The sequence below is a fragment of the Puma concolor genome, chromosome A1 (assembly GCF_028749965.1).
Source record: "Puma concolor isolate L17-30 chromosome A1, mPumCon1.1.hap2, whole genome shotgun sequence".
Lineage (NCBI taxonomy): Eukaryota > Metazoa > Chordata > Mammalia > Carnivora > Felidae > Puma > Puma concolor.
In genome coordinates this window covers 235,208,489-235,231,080 of record NC_141667.1, presented here as the reverse complement: position 1 = coordinate 235,231,080, position 22,592 = coordinate 235,208,489, and the positions used below count along the sequence as shown (strand labels likewise).

The 22,592-nt window shown below is 44.0% G+C and overlaps 1 protein-coding gene across 4 annotated transcripts in view; it reads right to left on the bottom strand.

The window, feature by feature from the left end:
* Positions 1–3,223: 3,223 nt before the first annotated feature.
* The window catches only part of LNX2 (ligand of numb-protein X 2), an 81,342-nt gene continuing 61,973 nt past the window's right edge, over positions 3,224–22,592 (bottom strand). For 3 of the 4 annotated variants that reach the window (XM_086714658.1, XM_086714644.1, XM_086714650.1), the window contains exons 5-10: positions 22,066–22,434; positions 17,693–17,833; positions 14,163–14,340; positions 11,119–11,350; positions 7,219–7,377; positions 3,224–5,382 (exon numbers count right to left, since the gene is read on the bottom strand). In XM_086714658.1, the coding sequence (XP_086570784.1) occupies positions 5,247–5,382; positions 7,219–7,377; positions 11,119–11,350; positions 14,163–14,340; positions 17,693–17,833; positions 22,066–22,434 (1,215 nt within the window). In that variant the 3' untranslated portion in view covers positions 3,224–5,246. The remainder of the gene's footprint in view (positions 5,383–7,218; positions 7,378–11,118; positions 11,351–14,162; positions 14,341–17,692; positions 17,834–22,065; positions 22,435–22,592) is intronic. The other variant, XM_086714659.1, reaches the window with a different exon arrangement.

Sequence of the window (22,592 nt, the reverse complement as noted above, 5' to 3'; positions counted from 1 at the left end):
TGCAAGACGCTTAGTCTTTATAGAAAGTGCCACGTTCACTGCAGCTCGGAGCTTTCACATTCCCAACTGGTTCCCTCGGAATCGATGGGACTCTGCTGTCCTGAAACGCGGGGGGCGGGGCTTCGGGCGTGATGCACGAGCCAAGTACCGTTAGGAGCTGAAAGTCAGGTTTGTTGACTTCAGATTTAAACCAGCCACTTATCGCAGGCTTCAACCATTTGAGGAGTCCTAAAGCAACGGCCCGCTTTCCTGTACAAGGGACCAGAAACCCGGTTCGGAAGCAAGAGCGAACAGAATTTGCACACCGCGTTGTCTTTCCGCGAGGAAATGCGCCGGCTCGTTTGGAGCACGCGGCCCCCCCCCGCTGTTTGAAAGTCTGCTCATATCGTGCGGTATCCTGAGGGAACAACCCTTCTCGATCTTCGACATTCCCTTCTTCCCACCCCAGATGGCCTCCCTAAGCAGCACCAGAGACCCCTCATTTCCCCGACCAGCTCAAAAATAATTGGAGGATGGAATTCCCCACACCTTAAATGTGGGCCGTGCACAGTGACTTCTGTCCAACGACTGCGGTATAGACAGAAGGGCAAGCAACTTTCCTGGAGAAGAACCTGACGAACACTGCTCTTAGGCCAGGTGGGCAAGGTCAACACCAACAGCCACAAGTCACGCTGACAGTATGCAGCGTCGCTAGGCCATGAGAGAATGGCCCTTGACCTTGGCCATCTTCCTCCCGCAGACGCACAGCCCCTGTCTAATCACGAGAAAGCGAAGCAGGCACGTTCCAACGGGGGGCGTCTTACAGTGTCCCTGGCGGGTGCGCGACACCGTCCAGATCCTCAGAAGCAAGGAAAGTCTGAGAAAACGGCACAGCCGGGGGGAGCCCCAGGAGGCATAACTAGATGTCGTGTGGCGTCCTGGAAGGGATCCTGGGACAGAGAAAGGACACGAGGCCTACACGCTCCGTCTAGAGAACCCTGGGCTCTCTGGAAGGTATAGAATCTCTGATTTCTAGTGTCTAATTTTAAAGGTTGCTACAGGCAGGGGTAATCGAGCACCTACCTGGCAAGTTTTTCTTCTTCCTCGTACATATCCGTGGCCACGAAAGTATAATTTAACAAAACCTTTCAGAGGAGTAAAAAGTGTCTGCCCTGGAGGTTGGTAAGGATTTCCCACAAGGAGGTGATGCCACGAGAGCCAGGTCAGCCTGCGGAGGCACGGGCGTGGTGGTGATGGTGTACAAAGGAGGCAAGGAGTGGGGGAAGCGAGGTGAGCGGCGGGCAGGGGGCGGGGCGGGAAGGGGCTTTCCTGCCGCGCCAAGCTGCTGTGACCTTTCCCTGCAGATCCCTAACCAGGGCAGTGACCAAAATTAGGGTCTAGAACAGCTACCGGTAAGAGTTCAGACCGGAGAGAGCAGGGGGGTAGGGAAGCGCACGAGAAAACGGATGTCCGTGTTGCAGAAGTGACGTTAGGGGCCCTCAGTCCCCAGACAGCGCGGGCTGCAGACCCGGGGTGTGGGCGCACTCAGAACTGCAAGGTGGCTCTCGCAACTGTGAGGGTGGTTAGGTCAGAGCCACAACAGAAGCAAACACGGAGGCCTGCTGAGAGGCACCCTCACGAGGAGGGTAATTCTCTTGAAAGCGGGGAGGAGGAGCCAGAGAAAGCTAGAGATAGCAGCATCCAAGCGACGCCTCCCGATATGGGACACCCGACATGGGACGCCGCGGCCACGCACAGAAGGGATCGCATCACAGGGCTGCAATAGGGAGCCCTCAGAAGCAGGACCTGGGGGCGTGGGGAGCCCGCCGGAGTCACAGAGGGTAAATGGGACCACAGAGCCATCCAGAAAACCCGATTAGGGGTCAGACCGCACGGCCCTTGATCTGAACTTAATTTACCGGGAAATCGGGAGCAGTTTTCTTTGATTACATTTTTTTCTTCTTTAATGCAGGTAATGAGCAAAGCCCTCGGAAGGCCAGGAAGCAGGTCAGGCCCGCCTGGTCCGGGAAGTGCTGTGATAGAGGCGACAGGCACAGCCACGTAGTAATCTCCAATTTTCTGATAACCACGTTAAAGCAAAGTAAAAAGGGGTGCCTGGGTGGATCAGTCGGGTGAGCGTCCAACTCTGGATCTCAGCTCAGATCATGATCTCAGGGTTCCTGGGATCAAGCCCCGTGTGGGGACTCTGTGCTGATGGTGTGGAGTTGGCTCGGGATTCTCTCCCCCCCCTCTCTGCCCCTCCCCTGCTTGTGTTTGCACATGCTCATGCTCTCTCTCCAAATAAATTTCAAAAAAGCAAAAATAAACTGGTGAAATCAATTTTAGTAAGATATTTTAGGGTAAGGGGAGGGGGACTTGGAGGAAGGCAGTCGAAAGGTACAAACTTCCAGTTACGAGATAAAGAAGTCCTAAGGGGTGCTTGGGTGGCTCAGTGGGTTTAGCGGTGACGTGTGTCACTTAGGCTCAGGTCATGATCTCGAGGCTCGCGAACTCGAGCCCCACGCCGGGCTCTGTGCTGACAGCTCAGAGTCTGCTTCAGATTCCGTGTCTCCCTCTCCCTGTCTCTCTCTCAAAAATAAACAAACATTTTAAAAAAGTCCCAGGGATGTTATGTGCACCACGACAACTACAGCTAACGCTGCTGTGTGATATACAAGAAAACGGTCAAGAAAGTAGATCCTGAGAGTTCTCATCCTGAGGGGAAATTTCTGTCTTTTCTTTTTATGGTGTCGGTGAGAGAAGACGGAGGTTAGCTGAACCTCTTGCGGTGACCCCCTCACAGTGTATGTAAACCCAAACCATCATGCCGTATGCCTTCAACGTACACAGAGATGTATGTTCTTTCTCAATAAGACCGGAAAAAATGCATAGAAAAAGATGGGCAGGAAACCCACCAAAAATAAAAGTTAAAAAAAATACTATATTTTCTATCAGCCTGTATATCCAAGGTATCATCATTTTGATACATGGCCCAGTCGCTGTTCAGGGATTCAGTAGCCACACGTATTGGGCAACACAGATCTGGAGCTACCGTGTGGGCAAAATGTCCAACGATCAACAGGGATCAACGTGTTGTGCCTACAGGAGTAAGAATCAGAAGGTGGACTTGTAACTCTGAGGTTCGAAGCTCGGGGTGCGGTGACGGCAACAGGGGTGCCGTGAACACATAAAAGGATGGCATACGGAGTCACTATCTGCTGCTCCAGAAAAGAGACAATGTCACTGTCATGGAAAGGATGACTTTTATTTCCATCCTGGATGATTATCACACCATTAAACACGTTTGAGAAATCCTGAACGAATTTAAACCGAAGGCACAGAACAAATCAAAATATTTGAACTATTTATGCTTAAAATGAGAAAGTTCAAATATCTCAACAGTAACGATAAATTACGAACAAGTTTCCAGCGCCAAATATCATTCTGACCAAAAGCCGTCGCGTTTTGTAATCAAACCAAACTGGCTTCAGCCGAGGCCGAGATTTTCCGTGATAAAAATAACGTTGAAAAAAAGTGCCTTCTTCCAAAATATTCATCATACCCCCAGGTTCAAGGTAAGTATTGTATGTGTAACAAAGTAGCCACTAGGGTATTTGTTGATGGATGGTCGCTCCCCAAGAAATGATGCATTCTTACAAAATGTTTAAAAAAATAGCCAAGTAGGATATAAAATTCTATCTGGGGAGCAGGAAAAAAAAAACCCAACAGACAGACCTGTTCCATGCCGATTAGAATATCAAAGCACGTCAATACCAAATTGCTTCAAAAGCCAATCATCACATAACAGTAATATACTGTATGGGGCATTCCACTGTATCTTGGTTATATGGTGACCATACACAGTGTAGCTAAGGGGCTGAACGAATCGGTAGCAATTATTGTTGCCATTTCTTATTTATCCAAAAGAGATCGGTTTAAAAAAAATCACTAAAAAGCTACCAGGAATAACCAGGGACATGCTACAGCCACAATAAAGCCCTAGCAATGCAACTGCTAGCTTGAAAATCAAGTGGTCATGCTCATAATATACTGTAGTATTTTCGAAATACATTCTCTGATAAACAATACCATTTATTACAGAGGTCACTTGTAAATGAGCTCAGATTCTGAACTAGGTTCCTAAGTGAAACTTTTTTCAAGTATGCATAATATTAGCAAGGTAAAGATATTTCTTATCTTACTCGCTTCTTTATGGGTTCTTCCAAAGGACAACCACGTGGAGTGAAGGACGAACAAAACGGGCTGGTCGTAGTTTTCAGAAACGTTTAGGAAAAACAAGAGATAGCCTAGTGATCAAGGACTCACTGAAAGATAATAAGCATCTAAGACCTACTATTTTCGATAAAAATCCAGGACTTTTCAGGCTTTTTCTTGAAATGGTTAAGTTCACGAGAAACAATGGAGGGAAAAAATAAGGGTTTCTAAAACACTCAAGGCTCGTCTCAGAATGAAATAAAGCTAGGGTACCTTCTACACTGAGTTGTGATATATATGAATGCGTATTGAATAGCAATACGGTTTTATCTTTATCTACTTTAACTGCATCAATCACAGAAAGCATGTCCGGTCAAGACTGCTGACAAGTACAATACAAACGCTAGAAAATGAATTTCAGCAAAAAAACGCTCCAAAATTTTCCTGCATAACAAAACATTCCTTTGGAGATGAATCTTGAATGCCTTTGGACTTCTTTAAGTAAGTGCTGGTTTTACTGTCTCCAGCACGGAACTGTAATTAACCTCCCAACCTCCTGTGTCCCTGGAAAACGTGATCTTTTATTATCTAGCATTCTAATTATTGGTACATTATCTTGTAGAAAGCTCTTCAGTAGCGTCAGACTTCTGTCTTCGTCATCTATGAGTACTAAGAGATTAAAGTAGAAGTAAAATACGTCAGAAAAATCACTTTATAAACGGTAGGAAGTTTTGAAATGTTGGCACCGAAGGGAAAAAAATGGGGGAGGGGTACCATCTCCAGGGATCCGTTTGTGGCACCGTGGCTACAGCCCAGCAAATGCTACTGCCACTGGCTTCCCTGATCCCAGTCTTGGGGCGCGTGGACCCAAGGAACTACCACCGGTCCTCCGATGCAGCTGGCCCGGTCACAGTTTGGGAAGACTTCATCGGTCATGTTAGGTCACATTCTGACGACGGAGGGTCTGAATTCTAAGCACAGGAACTTGTTACAAGGGCTAGTGAACAAAGCCCAAACAAGGAAGGGGCCTGACTCGGAACCGATTTCGGAACCTACACCAGGCTGCCAGGCCAGCAGATAACTGTCAGAGTGACTTTGTTCCTCTGCTCCTTCAACATGGGAACTAGCGCAGAATGGCTCATGCCCACAGTCGACAGGCCGTTGACCGCCACGATCATATCTCCACATCTGGGCAAAGAGAAACAGAAACGGACCGTTAACTATTTTCATGGGATCAGACAACGTTAGCCTGAGATTTCTTAAGCGTGAAATTCACGGCTTCGCGTAACCATTCGCTGTCAACGGTGAGCGCATATGATCTACCTTGCAAAACACCCGGGGCCGTTTTTCAGCCTAGATTGGCCTGCCCCTGCCAATCAAGGGCACTTGTACGCCCACCGCTCCTGTAGCCGCCGAGTGGCTTTGAGGACGAGCAGAGTAATTTTCGCCTAAGCTTAAGCCAAATGTAATTCGGAGAATAAACGTGCTGCCCTGTTAAGAAATACTAACTAATGCACCCGAGGGGATTGCTTATTATTTTAACCGTCCTCTTTCCTCATTCTTAGAGTGCCTACGTCCCAGGGTTGAATCGCGTCGAGAATAAGACGGACACCTCCTTTTCTTTCGGCTGCCGTCAGCTGCGGACGCTTACTGTGCTCTGACAGGATCATCACAAATGGACGACAAATCTGAAGGCCTCTGTATCCTTTATGATTTTTCCTCTTTAGTCTGTAGCACCAACAGGCCAGCTTATTGTGAGCTACCTCAGTAGCAGGTGGAAAGTAAACTTCTGAGACCCAGGCTGGTGGGGTAACCTAGCGAAGAGGATGGTTAATTCACGTTGCCCCTACTGCTTCCGCCTAAAATACGGATGTTCCCCCATCTCTGTCGACACAAGCCTGATCAAGAGCATCCTGACCCTGACAACTTTTCGCCAGATCACGTGAATGGCACTTTCTCTCTGTGAGCGGTATACGCTCTCCATGTGTGTGGCACCCTGTCTGGTACGTCAACACTTACTTTTTAAGAACCGGCCCTCCCCTCAAAAACTAAGCACTAAGAGCTTCGTTACCCGTCTCCTCTCAGTCCGTAGGATCTCTTGACGTGACCCCTCCTTCTTCTCCCTGCACCTGAGCTTTGAAAAAGGAAAGAGGCTGCACGAGGTCGGCTGAGGACTTCCAGAGGGTTCCCAGCCAAGGCCCTGGAGACACAGTCCTGGGTGCGAACCGCAGTCGACCGTTTCTAGCTGCTTGACTGTGGGCAAGTTTCTTTCTCCTTCCAGCACTTAAGTTACCTCGTTTATCAAACGGAAATAGCAACAACAACACTGACCTCCCAGGGCTGTTAAGAAGGAAGGTTCCATAACACGATCGCAAGCACTCAGCACTGTGCCTGGCACACGGTAAGCTATCATACGTTCATTCATCAAATATTTACCGAGACCCTACTGTATATACAAGGCACTGTTGTCGCGGCCAGGAATATAACAATAGAGGCAACCAAGTCCCTCCCACCCCCCCGTCACGGAGCTTGCATAAATATAATGTTAGGTGGACATAAGTGCTGTGGAGAAAAACAGAGCAGAGTCATCTAATGACAGGACTGGACCTAAGGGGGAATGTGTGGAATGACTGTTCATTGCTAGCTGTCCTACCACAGTGTGTCTCATCAGATGACTCAGGTTTGGCTCCTGTCATTAGATTCGCATCACAGAGCTATCGGAGGCAAGACGGTAAAGTGATGCTTCAGTCTAGATCTGGTCTGGCCAACGGCTGCCGTAAAGGGCCAGTTAGTAAACAAATATTTTAGTCTTTGTGAACCACACGGTCTCTGTCCCAGTGACTCATCGCCGCCGCTGTGGCTCAGGGGCAACCACGGAGGACGCGCGAACCCGCGAACGCAGCCACGTCCCGCTAAAACTTTATTTACAACAGCCCACGGGCTGGGTTGGGAGTTGACCCCTGGTCACGATGGCGCCCATCACAGTAAAGCTGAATCACATGATCAGACATAATGAAGACTCACTTTAATCTTCCATCATAATAAGCAGGAGTTCCCAAGACAATGGTTTTAATGAAGAAAGGCTGGTTGGTGTGGTTCTCTTCATATCCACCAACGATACTAAAGCCCCAGCTTCCCAAGTAGCTTCTTCGTAAAACTATGTCATGGCAGCTGTGAAGGGCGCTGTAATAAACAGAAAGATCAGGAAAAAATTAACGTGGAGGCTTTTATACCCTGCTCTCCTCTGCTGTAACTAACTCCACAGCATGTTATGCTGTCACTGCCTGGGAAGTAAGACGGGCTGCTTTATTTCCTTCCCGATACGTTATGCCGACAACCCGTTCTCTAGCGAGTCCTAGGTGGACTGGAGTTTCTCCCACTTTTTTCGCTCTTCTTTTCCCAGGTGAAGATACCAGACCTGCCCACACACACAAGCACGCAGGCACGCACGCACAAACACACCTGGTTACGAGTGGCACCGTAGACATTTGTATAAAATGGTTCTGTGCCTATATTTGCTCACTGCACTGTCAACAACGTCCTCGGTGCTGACATCCATTTGTATCCACACAATCTGTGTCTAGAAAAAAGTGGTACAGAAGCGGTCTGGTACCCCTGATCTCGGCACTCAAACGAAAGAAGTGAGCATTGTGTGAGTTCCCCAAAAAGACAGAAAACATTCTTTTTAATCTCTGTGAAGAGTTATTTGTTGTTCTTTCCTCCTTCACTTAAAATGCATTTTAAGGGAGGCTCTGAAAAAATAGGGAACTCAAAATAGGGAAAAAAAACAACAAAAAACATCTCCCGCCACCCCCCACCTTTTTTTTTTTTTTTTTTTTTAAACCAGGGACCCTGAGATGCTCCAGACCGTCTGTCTGGAGGATAGGGCACTTCAGAGTTCTATGGATCTGGGAACAAGCAGTGAATAAAAATGTAAAAGTAGAAAAAAACTCCACCTAAGTGACACAGAAAAAAAATCTCTCTTTAAGAAACAAGTATCTTGGGGCGCCTGGGCAGCTCAGTCGGTAAAGCGTCCGACTTCAGCTCAGGTCACGATCTCCCGGTTTGAGTTTGAGTCCCGCATCGGGCTCAGAACCTGGGGCCTGCTTCGGATTCTGTGTCTCCCTCTCTCTCTCTGTCCCTCCCCCGCTCACACTCTGTCTCTCGCTCCCTCTCAGAAATAAATGAACGTTAAAAAAAAATTAAACAACAAAAAAAGTATCTTTCCTTTTTAGATAAAATTGAATATAAAGTCCTCTAAGGCAAGGCTTCCTGTTTGTAATCTATTAAAAACAGTTCTTAATAAAGCCAATTCTGCATGTGATCTATGAAATGCCAGAACTTTTAATCTGGTCTAGTTTCTTAGCTCACCAATAAGAAAGGGCTTTTAAAAAGACTTCGAAGATACAGCAGGGTCCCCATGCATTGGCCTGGTAACCTAAGGGGAACGTAGGTTACTTTCGTTATTCCGAATCTCCTGCAAAAAAATGATGACAGCAACACAAAACAAATCGTTGTTCTGTCCGGTGTGCAGATGTCCGGGGCACTCCTAGCACATTGCGGTGGGGGAGCCTCCCTTGTCAGAAGCAGAGCTGCTTAAAGGGGCCGCCCGCACCCAGAGTAGTGGCCCTTCTGCCACGTGCTTGCGAATACAGGTTTGCGCACAACAGAGACCCCCCCCCCAAGACTCTGCAGAATAGTGACCTCCTCCTGACAGATAACTCTTTTGATACAGGTGGACCCCAAAACAGACTTTATCGTGTTGCGTATTTTTCACCTGAAATTTTCATTACTCTTCGTGGTACCCCGGAAGATGCTCGGAATGCAACGGGGGAAGCGCGGACCCCAGAACTAGGCCGGGGAAGCAGGTAAGGAAAACGGAGAGGAGGACCAGGGCAGTGCGAGTGGCTCTCCGGCGCAGTGCGGGTCTCCGCCTGTCCACCCGCAGTGGTGTGGACCAGCTCGGCCACCGCACAGCAGGAGAAGACACCTGCTCACCCACTGGTGCGTGAAGGGGCCTTCCTGACTTGCTAGGTCCAGAGTGACAGGGCTGAGTATTTAGCAAGATAAACGAGCTTCCCCTCTGATGGCTGAAACCTCACAATTTAGACAGCGTGTCTTCGGCAACCATTCCAACTGACCCCTACAGGCCCCTGAGACGTGAATTCTATTGATTGTAGGCCTTTTTAGTCTTTTTCAACCAAGAGGACAAGTCGGGAAGTTAGATTACCGATGAATTCCAACCATCCTTGTGCTTTGTGGTGTTATGTGAAAGTACTTTTTTTTAAATAAATCACACAGCACTATACAAATGCTAGTTATTAAAAATTAAATCCAGGGGCGCCTGGGTGGCGCAGTCGGTTAAGCGTCCGACTTCAGCCAGGTCACGATCTCGTGGTCCGGGAGTTCGAGCCCCGCGTCGGGCTCTGGGCTGATGGCTCAGAGCCTGGAGCCTGTTTCCGATTCTGTGTCTCCCTCTCTCTCTGCCCCTCCCCCGTTCATGCTCTGTCTCTCTCTGTCCCAAAAATAAATAAACGTTGAAAAAAAAAATTAAAAAAAAACAAAAACAAAAAACAAAATTAAATCCACATGGTGCTAGATGGCTCAGAAACTGGCGTTCTTATTGTTTATTTTTATTGTAAAAAAGCAGTCATTTTCATACTTGGCTCAGAGTCCAAATATGTCATCACAGTTCAGTTTTAGGATTCTTCTATATATTACGACTCTAAAGCGATCTGGAAACAAAAACAGTAATACACATTCTCCCTATCTCAGTATCATCATCATTAAACGAGCATCATCAGGGGGCTGCAAATGCTTTCGTGACCAGACACGGACCCCCTGCAGCATGCCCTGATGGCGACAATCAGGAAGCAGTGAACTCTTCACTGAGGTGGCGAGGCACGCCTACTCTCGAACCCCAACAGTGTGGCTTAAAGACTCTCACGTCTAGCAAAAACGGAGTTCTACACCTTGCCTTTTTAGGGAGCTAAAAGGATTAAGAAAGGGATTTCAGAAAAGCTTCTGGAATAGGGAAAGGCCCCACACTTTGACCTGGTTTTTCTGGTGAAAAATGCATGTGAAGTCTAAGCATGTATCAGAACGCATGGTGGGAAATGACCGCTTTTCTAAAGCAAGAGGCTGAACATCCAAATCTCATGGCTGGTCCACTTACGAACCTTAATAGGAATGGTCAGATGGCTTTATTCATTTTTTTAAAAAATGTTTATTTACTTTGAGAGAAAGAAAGAGAAAGAGGGAGAGCATGTGCATAAGCAGGGGAGGGGCAGAGAGAGGGAGAGAGAGAATCCCAAGCAGGCTCCATGCTGTCCGTGCACAGCCTGACATGGGGCTTGATCCCATGAAGCACGAGATCATGACCTGGGCTGACATCAAGAGTCAGACACTCAGCCAACTGAGCCACCCAGGTGCCCCTATTCATTTTTATATGTATGAATGAATGTATGTATATATGTATGTATTTATGTTTGTTTATTTTTGAGAAAGAAAGAGACAGAGGACAAGGGGGAGGGGCAGAGAGAGAGGGAATACACAGAATCCCAAGCAGGCTCCAGGCTCTGAGTTGTCAGCACAGAGCCCAAGGCATGGCTCAAACTCACGAACCGTGAGATCATGACCTGAGCCGAAACCAAGAGTCAGACTCATAACCAACTGAGCCACCCAGATGCCCCTATTATTTTTATAAATAGGTACATTAAGTCTTTTTAGCCTAGTTCTTATTATTAAATTTACCTTTTAGAATATAATAACCTGAGAAAAATTACCATTTTCTGTTGTAACTTGATTTGCTATTGCAAATCAGACTAAAACCTTTTCGTTCCCTGGATTAGTGAATTTATGGTGTTACACACTGACAGTGGCTGTAAGTATGATTACTCCGTAAGGGTCAAAAGCGGTCAGTACCTTGGAAGCCCAAGCCACATGACCCATGACGGGGACCAATTGGCATCATACTCATTCTCGCTGAAGGTGCTCAGCTGCTCTTCCGTGGTCTGGGTTGCCTCCTCAACAACCTGGACCTCAAGCGCTTTCAGGACAACAGCAGAGGACGCGGCACTGGCTTTCAGCATGGCCACAGCCTCACTGTGACTTAGATTGGTCAGATCAATGCCATTGATATTCAGCAATATATCACCTGTTCAGATGAAGACACAAGAAAAATGAGACAAGCCAGTGAGTGACTATCTCCCTGTACATCTGTTATTTGTAAATTAATCAACAAAGGTTGGTTCCAATAACTCACATGAGGTAAAAGACCATTTTCTTACTTCTCTGTAATTTTTATGATCCTGAGGAAAAATCCAATTCATGGAGAGCATTCCAGAACAACTCAAAACTTTAAGATAGTGCCATAATACGTAGGAAAAGGTATGGCTCGAGGCACTGTGATTCAACTGGAAGTCCACATCATTAGACTTAGTTTTGCTAGGTACAGGCCCTGGGCACATTTATTTCTCTTCTTTGAGCTTTAGTGACTTCTATAGTTCTTTTCTATTAGAAAATTATTTGATCCTTTGCTCTTAGAAATGAATTTTTAATACATTCTATTTTACAGTTACACTGTTTTATACATAAAGATAGCCCTACAAAGTTTGTTTAGTGTGCACATATCAGAATACGTAAAGAGAAGATATCCTTGGGCCTACACAAAGAAATGAAACTTGTGATTTGAACATCTTCTCTTGCTTGAGGAATAAAAAAAAAAAGTGTCTGTTGCCTTGCCATAATATAAGAAAAAAAGGGTAATGAGGATTACATAAGAAGGTTAGGAAGGAAAAGATTAGTTTTGTAGGTACCAAGAAAGCCTATGGAGAATCCTCCTCTCCCAATTCACCATTTATTTTTCAGATTATTAAAGCAAACATTCTTACTGTAGAAAACTTAGAAAACCTGAAATAACCAGAAGGAAATAAAATTACCTCAAATTCCACAATTGGGCAAATAACATTTTTTAAAAAACAATAGCAGCCTTATTAACGTGTAATTCACATACCACTCATGTCACTCATTTTCAAGTATGCAATTTTAGGATTCTTAGCATAATCACATTGTTGTGTAACCAGCACACATTATTTTTGGACCCCTCCCCTGAGAACCCTGTATTCATGAGCAATCATTTCCCTCTCCAGTTCTGAGCAACCACTAATCTATTTTGTGTCTCTATAGATTTGCCTGTTCTGGAAATTTCCTATAAATGCAACCACACGTGGTCTTTTGTGACTGGCTTCTTTCACTTAGCATAACGTTTTCAAGGTTCATCCATACAGTAGCTTGTGTCAATACTACATTCCTTTTTATGGACAAAATAACATCCATTGCATGGACGTACCACATTCTGTTGATCCATCCATCAGCTGGTGTTCACTTGGGTGTTTCTACTTTTTGACCATTATGAAAAATCCTGCTACGAACCTTTATGTACAAATTTCCGTGGGGGACGTATGTTTTCATCTCTCCAGGAATGGAACTGCTGGGTCAGGAGGTACCCCTGTTTTTAACTTTGAGGAGCTGCTAAACTGTTTTCCAAAACATTCCCACTGGCAACGTCTGAGAGTTTCAATTTCTCCACATCTTGGCCAATATTTGTTACTGTCTTTTTTATTCTATTCATCCTACTGGGTAGGGAGTGGTTTTGATGTGCATTTTCCTAACATCAACTGACATGGAGTATCCTTTCATGGGATTTTTGGCTGTTTGTGTACCTTCTTTGGAGAAATGTCTATTCAGATCCTTTGCTCATTTAAAAACGGGGTTGTCTTTTTTATTATTGAATTGTAAGAGTTCTTTATGTCCTCCAGATAGGAGTCTGTGGTCACATACATGATTTGCAAATATATTCTTCCATCCTGTGCATTTCACCTTCACTATCTTTTTGCTTTCTTGGCGGCGTCCTTGGCAGCATAAAAAATTGTAATTTTGATGAAATCCAGTTATCTATTTTTTGGGGGGGGGATTTAAAAAAAATTTTTTTTATGTTTATTTATTTTTGAGAGACAGAGAGATAGACTGTGAGTGGGGGAGGGCCAGAGAGAGAGGGAGACACAGAATCCAAAGCAGGCTCCAGGCTCTGAACTGTCAGCACAGAGCCTGACACGGGGCTTGAATTCACGAACCACGAGGTCATGACCTGAGCCAAAGCTGGATGTTTAACCGATTGAGCCACCGGGCGCCCCCCAGTTTATCTATTTTTATTATGTTGCTTGTGTTTTGGTGTCCTATCTGAGACAACCACCGACTAATCCACTACTTAATCCAAGGTCATGAAGATTCATGCTTGTGTTTTCTTCTAAAAAGTCTTAGTTCTTACTTTTAGGTTTTGGATCCACTATAAGTTAATTTTCATGTATGGTGTGAGGTAGGGATCCAACTTCATTCTTGGAAAAATAGCTATTAAGACTCACTTTCCCAAATGAAAAAACCAAGTGTATGAAGAATGCTATTTTTACCACCACCATCCCTACCTCTATAAATTATATGGTACTGATGGAAGGTGGGGTACGGAGTGTGAAATTATAAATGAATTAATCCCTAAAACTATGCCTTTTTATTAAGAATGTCTTCCACTTCACCTCTTCTGTGAGACCCCTCCCACATGGGTACTTTACTACGTAAGCAATATTTGTTATTTTAGTGAGACAGTCCTTCAGAGGATCCAATCTGCCATCATGTGAGAAGTGTTAAATCTTTCAGAGGGTCTTTTCCAACATAAAATAATCCAACCGAGTAACTGTTGGAAAATAATGGAAACATCATCAAACTTCAGCAATTTTCCTTCACATTAGGCATTTTCTAACCTTATAATAAGAGAGGCTTTATATGGAAGGGACATTTTAAAGGATTCAGAGAAGTCATGTTTAATGGAAAATATCGTAGACATGTGTTATTTTTTAAAACACGCGTTGAATTCAGGGAGAAGATGTAATGTAACTGTTCAGACCCTCTCTCACCTCTCTTGATTCGGCCATCACGTGCAAGGCAGCCATGAGGTGGCACACTGGTCACAAAGATGGGCAGTTCACCACTCTTACTTCCTCTGCCTCCAGCTACCGTCATCCCAAGGGACTCGTGGGGTTCCTTCTTTACAGTGATGTGTTTTTCTTGGCATGTAACACACTGGGCAAGATCCTAAAACACGAGAGAAAAATTTACTGGATAATAAAATAATATATAGTTGAAGAAAAGACAGCGTAAACTAAAGGAAAAAATACTGTGGCAATTATAAAGTCTTTTTTTAAAATCACCTGCTATAGAAGTAACACACAGTTCTTCATGGTACAAACACTACAGTGAACACTGGGGATCACAAGGTCAAACTTTGGACTGCTGTATTTTCATCCGACTATTTATGGGACAGAAAACACTCAGGACTGTGACATACGGAAGTCAAAGTAAAATAAACACATCATTTGTATAATGATCTTGGCCTCCAAGATATGATCAATTCCATAAAAGTAAATAATGCGTTGGAGTTTTAAGATTCTGAAGACAAGCCAATGAATTTTATTTCCATCTCTCTCCCGTATTCTTTGAAGGAAAAGTAGAGTAGTACAAAAGTAAAGTGTGGGCTTCATTAATTGCCAGAAATAAGCCACAGACCTATCTTCTGATTCTTACTCATAGGATTATGAAAATGCTCAATCAGGAAGCAGGTGCAAATGGATGTTCAAAACCTTCATGAAAAGCTAAAAGGATATGAAATAACTGAATTTTCTGAAAAAGTTAATAGAGAGAAATAAATTCCCAGCAAACTGTGTTCTCAGGAAAAAGCAATTTTTACTGACATTTATTACTGCTACTTATGATTGAGTCACTCCTAGAAGAAAGGGAGAATTTAAAACATGACTTTTCTTTTGAATTAGAACTCAATCAAAAACAAGGTGTACGTATGCAACATTAGTATTAAAATAGCAATAGTAACCAACACCTATTGAAGATTTACTGTGGGTAAAGCTAATGGCATTACACGCATTATTGTATTTTAATCCTCACAATGATCTTGAACATGAATACTATTGTTGGCCCCATTTTACAGAGGAGGGAACAACCTTAGAGAGGTCAGGTCACTTGCCCCAAATTATACAGCTGTAAGTGGCCGCACTGGGATTTGAACTGATGCAAGCACATATATATTGATTATATGCACCCACACTACAAGGGTACTATACTATCAAGTGTAATAATGGAAACTAATGTTTCAAAAGATTCCTAACACTTATCAACTATAGGAGAAACTGTAATAATAAGATAAGTGTTAACATGACTAACAATATCAATGAGAGAACGGTATGAATTATATTTATAGAACTGTAATGTTTCTGTAGAGCTGACAGGTGTGTATTTGTTAATCAAGCCCTGGGTTCCGGGTCCATCTGTTCTTCTCTGGTCCTGGAATCCACGCTCGAAATTTCAAAAAAAATTTTTTTTTAAATCTTTATTCACTGTTGAGAGAGACAGAGCATGAGCAGGGGAGGGGCAGAGAGGGAGGCACAGAATCCGAAGCAGGCTCCAGGTTCCAAGCTGTCGGCACAGAGCCCGATGTGGGGCTCGAACCCACGAGCCGCAAGATCATGACCTGAGCCGAAGTTGGATGCTCAACCAACTGAGCCACCCAGGCGCCCCTTGAAATTTTATTAAGGGAACTACTTGAAGTAACAGCCAAGCGTTCCTAGAAAATTTTGACCTTGTGGGAAACCTGTAAATGCCTCATGGCGGTATCCTACCATATGAAATCTATGTCAACATCTTCAAAACTGGGCAAGAGCCAGTTTATTAGGAAGACAACCCAGATAAAGTCAGCCTTGAGTACATTTATGTGAGAAGTTCCGGCCGTCAGATATTTAACCAATTAAAGGTGGTTGTTTTATTCCTCTATGTGGCTGAGATGTATGCATTTTAGGCAAACTTCCCAGATTATATTGGTATGCTTCATGAAACTTCGAAGGGCTTGGCACCACATGAATGTTTATTCAAGCAGCTATGTGGACTAGTGTGCACTTTAATTTTTCACAACAATTATTCTCTGAACAGGTTGTTCTGGTGAATTTCCGTTTGTGTCCCTAGGACACCTTTATTTTTCTAAATCAGGATTTGACATCACAAATGCTGTGCATTAGTAGTAAATTGTTAAATTGATGCTTAAAAGTATATTTCATGTGGTTGTTCCCACCAATCAGGTTTGTGGAGGACCTAGAATAATAACTAATTCAGCATTACTATGAAAAACACAGCCACATAAAATTAAAGAATAAGAATTAGTAGAGTTAAGAGGGGAAAAAAATATATATATAATTTGTAAAGCAAGCATCGGCTATATGAACACTTCCTTTTCAAATTCCTATTTGAAACAGTGACTCCTTTTCATAGCCATCATTGTGAAAACAAAACTGTAGGTTTCCTGCACACATTTCATTTTCTGTTCAGAAATGAGAACAAGTCTGTGGTTATAATTTCTTATAGGTATTAACTGAACCAAAGACCAGGGACAAGTCTGTACTTCGGCTCAGAGAACCAGATAAACCTGATGGGCCAAAAATACTCGTGCCTTTAAGCGATGCTTTCTTGGGGCACCTGTGACATTCCAGAGGTACTCTCTCAAGTTGTACTTACATTAAGAAGCCACTTTAAGCTAACTCTGAGCTTCCAAGGTCACTCGCCTTAAGTAAAGTTAAACTGCTTCGCTAAATAAAAACTTACTTATGGGTCTGCTTAAAAACTATAGGAAGTTTCCTATATGCTATTTCGCACAGTTGCAAAACATCATTGTTTTAAAAATCCTGGCCTACTGGAAGTTGGGTTCAAATGAAAGATCAAACGAGGTAAATAAAACTGAGAATGCGGTAAAGTACCACTGTTTTATGCCTACAACTAAGGTGGGACAGTCTCCAAATTCTTCAGCACAGATAAATGACCTAGGAGTATTATAAATCCAGTGAAATATTAAAGAAGAAGCAAAAAGCTCAACATATGGGAATTTAAAATGATTTAGGGAAGTATTCCTATAAGCTATAACATAAAAAGAAATGTACTATGCACGTGGCTATCAGAATGTACGATTTACGTTTAATATTCACATACCCAATTCTGTTGTAGACAACCTGCCCAATGGCTAAGTATAGACTTGTCAATCATTGTCTTCATTATGCTTTTTCAATCACATAACCGACTGTTACATTTAAATGAGCAAACCAAGACGAGTCCCACTTTCAAGCAGGACCAAACAAATACAGGTTTTTCTAGAAGATCAAACACTTTTCATCAGTCACCTGGCAGAAGGACCTTCTTACTAACAAACCATCCCTACTGGCTGAGGAACTCAGAGTACAGAGTGACTCTCAAGGTAGCCAAACACACATTTCACATCCCAAACATCTGTATTCGCCGTTCCCAACAGAATAACAGCCCTCATTTAGAGCTTACCAGATGGCAACCATGATCTCTGAGGGGAGGTGAATGAAAACACACAAACACAACGCCTCACCTTATGTGAGCTGGGTCTGTTGTGGTACAGCGGCTGTGCATGATGCTGGCTGCTACTCTGAGCTCCTGCGTCTCGGACAGGATTACCAGGCTGGGATTTCCCTGGTCTAGCAATTGTTAAATCCACCCTCTCTCCACTAGCCTGGAGAAAACACACATACACAACCACCAGTCATTAATGATGCTTCTCATTTAAAAAATTGAAGGCAGTGTCATTTTCTTAAATTTTTTTTTTTTTTCAACGTTTATTTATTTTTGGGACAGAGAGAGACAGAGCATGAACAGGGGAGGGGCAGAGAGAGAGGGAGACACAGAATCGGAAACAGGCTCCAGGCTCCGAGCCATCAGCCCAGAGCCCGACGCGGGGCTCGAACTCACAGACCGTGAGATCGTGACCTGGCTGAAGTCGGACGCTTAACCGACTGCGCCACCCAGGCGCCCCAAGCAGTGTCATTTTCAATACACTCATCATCACTGTGCCGGAGCCTCGCCTGAGTGGTGACGGCAGGCACCTGCTGGTGGGGAGGAAGGGAATTCATCTCAGGAACCAGTATTTTAAGCCTTCTGCAGTTAAAACACCCACATGCAGACCTCTTGGGCAGGGCCTCCCCGACCCTGGAAATACCAAGGAAATAAGCAAGGCAAAGCAGTCAAGCTGCCCATGTTCTGATCTCCCCATGATTTCTTGGAGGGTAACCCCTTCAAGATTGGCCTTGGCATTGAGAGGGAGAGCGCAAAGGAAAGAAAAGAAAAGAAAAGTAAGAGCTGATTCAAAACTGAATCAGAAGGCAGGTGACTTTTGAAATAAATTCCAGGGTGGCTACTTTGAGAGTAATAACCAATGGAACTATGCACAGCTTTGTCTCTGCTTGCTACAGATTTGAGTCAAAAATAGGACATCAGCTCAAACAGTTCTGAAAAGAATAACAAAGGTCCTGTAAAACAAGATTAGTATTTACATACACTGTATACTGTATTATTCATAGTATTTATAGTATTTATATACATCGTATACTGTGTCACACAGATATGCCACACAGATATATATGTCACACACATACACACACACACATACATTTAAATGTTACATTCAATTACTTTAGAGGTTCATGACTATCACCTTGAATTTAGAGGTCCATTATTTATATTTATATATGTATATTTCAAACACAGATTCACATCTATTGTATTTGTTAAAGCTAATGTTATCTTTGCTTTTAAATGTACAGGCCTGAGCTATGTGATGCTGATTCTTGGTCATGACCACAAGTTCCCAAGTTCACTATTATTCCCATGGGGAAATCTGACAGCCTGCTTTCAAGGGGCTGCGGTGGAAAGCAGGGCCCTCCCCCATCATTATAGTCAGCAATGTTAACAAGTCACTCCATTTTCAGTTACTAAATTGGGAAAGTGAGTGATAACCAATTTTAAGGCCCTACTACAAATCATTTGCTTATTCAAGCATCTCAGTAAACTACATAGTTTCAGAGGAGTTCTTCAAAAGAACCGAAAGAACAACACTTCACAGGGGGCCAGAGTCTGGGGGCTTGATCTAAAGGATAAATGCCAAAGTAGAATGTTTAGAATCCTGATATTTAAGATTCTGACACTTCAGGTGTGACGAGTGAAAGCCCCTTTGTGATTTCATTTCAATGTACAGAATTGTTTTCTTTACTGTGTAACACTTGCAACCACCGAACACAATCGGTATTTCACCTTTACTGGAAAATGCAAACCCACTAACAGAAACAAATCCTTGATCTTTCTTGATTGCTTGAAAGACAAAGTTCTGGGCTTGTGATGGAAATGGACATACAGGCTTTAAACGATGGACCAACATCTAGGTTTAGGCTAGTTTTAAATAGACTGCACACCTAATACCTCAGGGTTTCAAACACAGCAAAAGAATTCTGTTAAAGTCAAGATTTTTTTTTTTTTATTTAAAAAAAAATTTTTTTTTTCAACGTTTATTTATTTTTGGGACAGAGAGAAACAGAGCATGAACGGGGGAGGGGCAGAGAAAGAGGGAGACACAGAATCGGAAACAGGCTCCAGGCTCTGAGCCATCAGCCCAGAGCCTGACGCGGGGCTCGAACTCACGGACCGCGAGATCGTGACCTGGCTGAAGTCGGACGCTTAACCGACTGCGCCACCCAGGCGCCCCTAAAGTCAAGATTTTTAAAAATGCAGGATCTCAAAATGACAATACCTATAATTCACAAATTAGTGGCATGCCTTGTGGCTAGGAATATGTATTGCGGAAGTTTAGCAAAATCTCTTAAACTTGAAAACAAAAAAAGTCAAAGTCTTTCAACGGGAATGATTAAATACGTTTTAGTATGACATGCCTACTACACAGCTATGTGATGATGAGTCTATTTTCAGGGTAAGAAGTCTACAACCTACTGTGGACATCAAGGGTGGCAAACTCAGAATTTGCAAGATGAGCACACAGGTTAAGTATCTATGTAAAATGTCCCTATTGATCCGTGGACGCATACATAAAAATGTTTGGAATGATCTTCTCTAAAATATTAATGTTGCTATCTTGGGGTCTTCGGATTGAATGTGATTTTAACTTCCTTCTTTATTTTCTGTATTTTGTCTTCATTAGTCTCCTTCTTAGACATGGAGCACATGCTATTTTCATAATCGAAAACAGTAAGATTTATCAGTTTTTCATAAAGAAACAACTTGAGCAACTTCAGTTTTCTACGGTTTGAGGAGAATTATGGCGCAAAATACGACACAACTATCTATGTGGATTATAAAACTCCAGATATCATATGTTACCAGGAAAAATTTCAAATGTATTTTCTACCCGTGCACCTATTTTTCTCACGTTTTGGTTAGAAATTTCATGAGGCCCACCTACTTAGGCATTAGGATATTTGCCTGAAATATACAGTCGACCCAGCTCCTTCCATCTTATGGACCTGACTTCTCACTTCATAAAAGCCCACGCGATTCTCCTGTTTCCTTTAACAAGCCCCATGAGTGTGTGAACCTTCTTCTTCTTCTCCCCTCTCCCTGCCAGCAGTCCCTCCTCTGCCCCCCCAGACAACTCGTGCTCACCGGTGCACCAGCTGGATGGCACCCACAGGGGAAGGTACCACTGCTGCCTCTGATTGGATGACATTTTAAGGGATCCAATTTGTTTAAACTTCAAGTCTGTGACGGAAGACCCATTCCCAAATCTCCCTCCTACTGCAGTATTTTGGTTCCTGTGCGTGTGTGTTCTTGACGTGACACTGAACCAAACATTTGTGAAAAGGAGTAAATTATATGGGATTGAAACTTGGGTGTTCTTACCCAGGAGCTTAAATTGTCATTGTTACTTGCTTCTGTGTACTGTACGCATTTCTCAGTGACTATCAACCCGCTTTAATTCCTGATGCCCGATCATATTTAATGCTTGGCTTCCTGTATCTAAGAGGGTTTTCTGGTGCTCACTTAAAAAAAATAAATAACAACAACACATTTTTGTGTCACCCTTATCGCTGCAGGGGAGACCCACATCGTCAGATGCCATGGCAGCTTGTAGAACCGGAAGATCTGCTCCTCTGGATGACTTTCTACTTTATATGTCTTAATGCTCTTATTGAAAATGTGTTTTTTCTCTAATAATAACTATCTTTATTTACTTCACAGAGATACTGTGAGAACACAAGTGATGATGTGTTTGAAATGCTTTGAATTCCTTTAAAAAAGGGCACTATAGAGATGAGTTATTCTTTTTTTTTTTTTAATGTTTATGTATTTTTGAGGCGGGGGGGGGAGGGAGGCGAGGAGGGGCTGAGAGAGAGGGGGACACAGAATCTGAAGCAGGCTCCAGGCTCCGAGCTGTCAGCACAGAGATTACCCTGAGATTACTACCTGAGCCAAAATCGGATGCTTAACTGACTGAGCCACCCCGACGCCCCTGGATTAGAGTTACTCTTAATAAAAAAAGTATTTTCCCCCCATTTGTATGGAGCCTGAAGCACAGAGGCGGAGTGAGGAGAGCGTGTAAGTCACACTTGGAATCACAGCTCCTTCCAGCTTTACTTTTCTCACCTGTTAAATGTGGACACGTTCATCTGTTGTCTGGGACTGGGGGGAGCCCAGGGAGCAAATGAGAAACCCATGTGAAACTGTAGAGCCTTCACTCTATAAAGAGCCAGGCTACATGTTCGCAGGGATACAGTTTTCTAGCAAGGACTCTATCGGTAAGGAAGTTAAACTAGTGTGCGTTTTACATTTTGAAGGATTTAGGGAGCCGTGCTTGATTTCCCCATGAAGCATCAAATATCCCCTGGATTCTCATGCTATGAAAACAAACACTGACATAAGGTAATCAGGGCCCAACAACCGGGATGACCGTCCGGCGTGTACCTGAATGATCTGGGCGGCAAGCTCGGGGGTCCCGTGCTTCAGGTCATGTCCGTTGATGGCAAGCACTCGGTCGCTGCTGCTCAGCCTTCCGTCCTGCGCGGCCAGCCCCCCCTCCAACAGGTCAAGAATAAACACGCCTGGCTCATCCGTCCTTCGTACGAGTTTAATGCCGAGCTGCTCACCAGAGTCCCGTTTGTGAAGGACCACGGGGAAGACCTCTTCCCGCGGAGAGCTACCGTCGGAGTGGCTGTGTGTTCGGTTCCCGAAGCGCCTCTCTCGCAGCACGGTGAGTTGCAGGGTGCTGCAGGGCTGGGAGAGGACGGCTCTGGCATAGTTGTGGGATACATTGCTGATGTTACAGTTGTTGACCTGGAAGAAAGAATTGGGACCAAAGCGTGACGATCTTTTCTCAACTTGTAGGAATGTTCACATACTGCTTCCCAAAGAAACTAACATTGTGAAAATGATATACAGTCACTGTTCACAAAGAAAGGCACCCCCAAGATGTTTTAAAATACAGTTCCTGG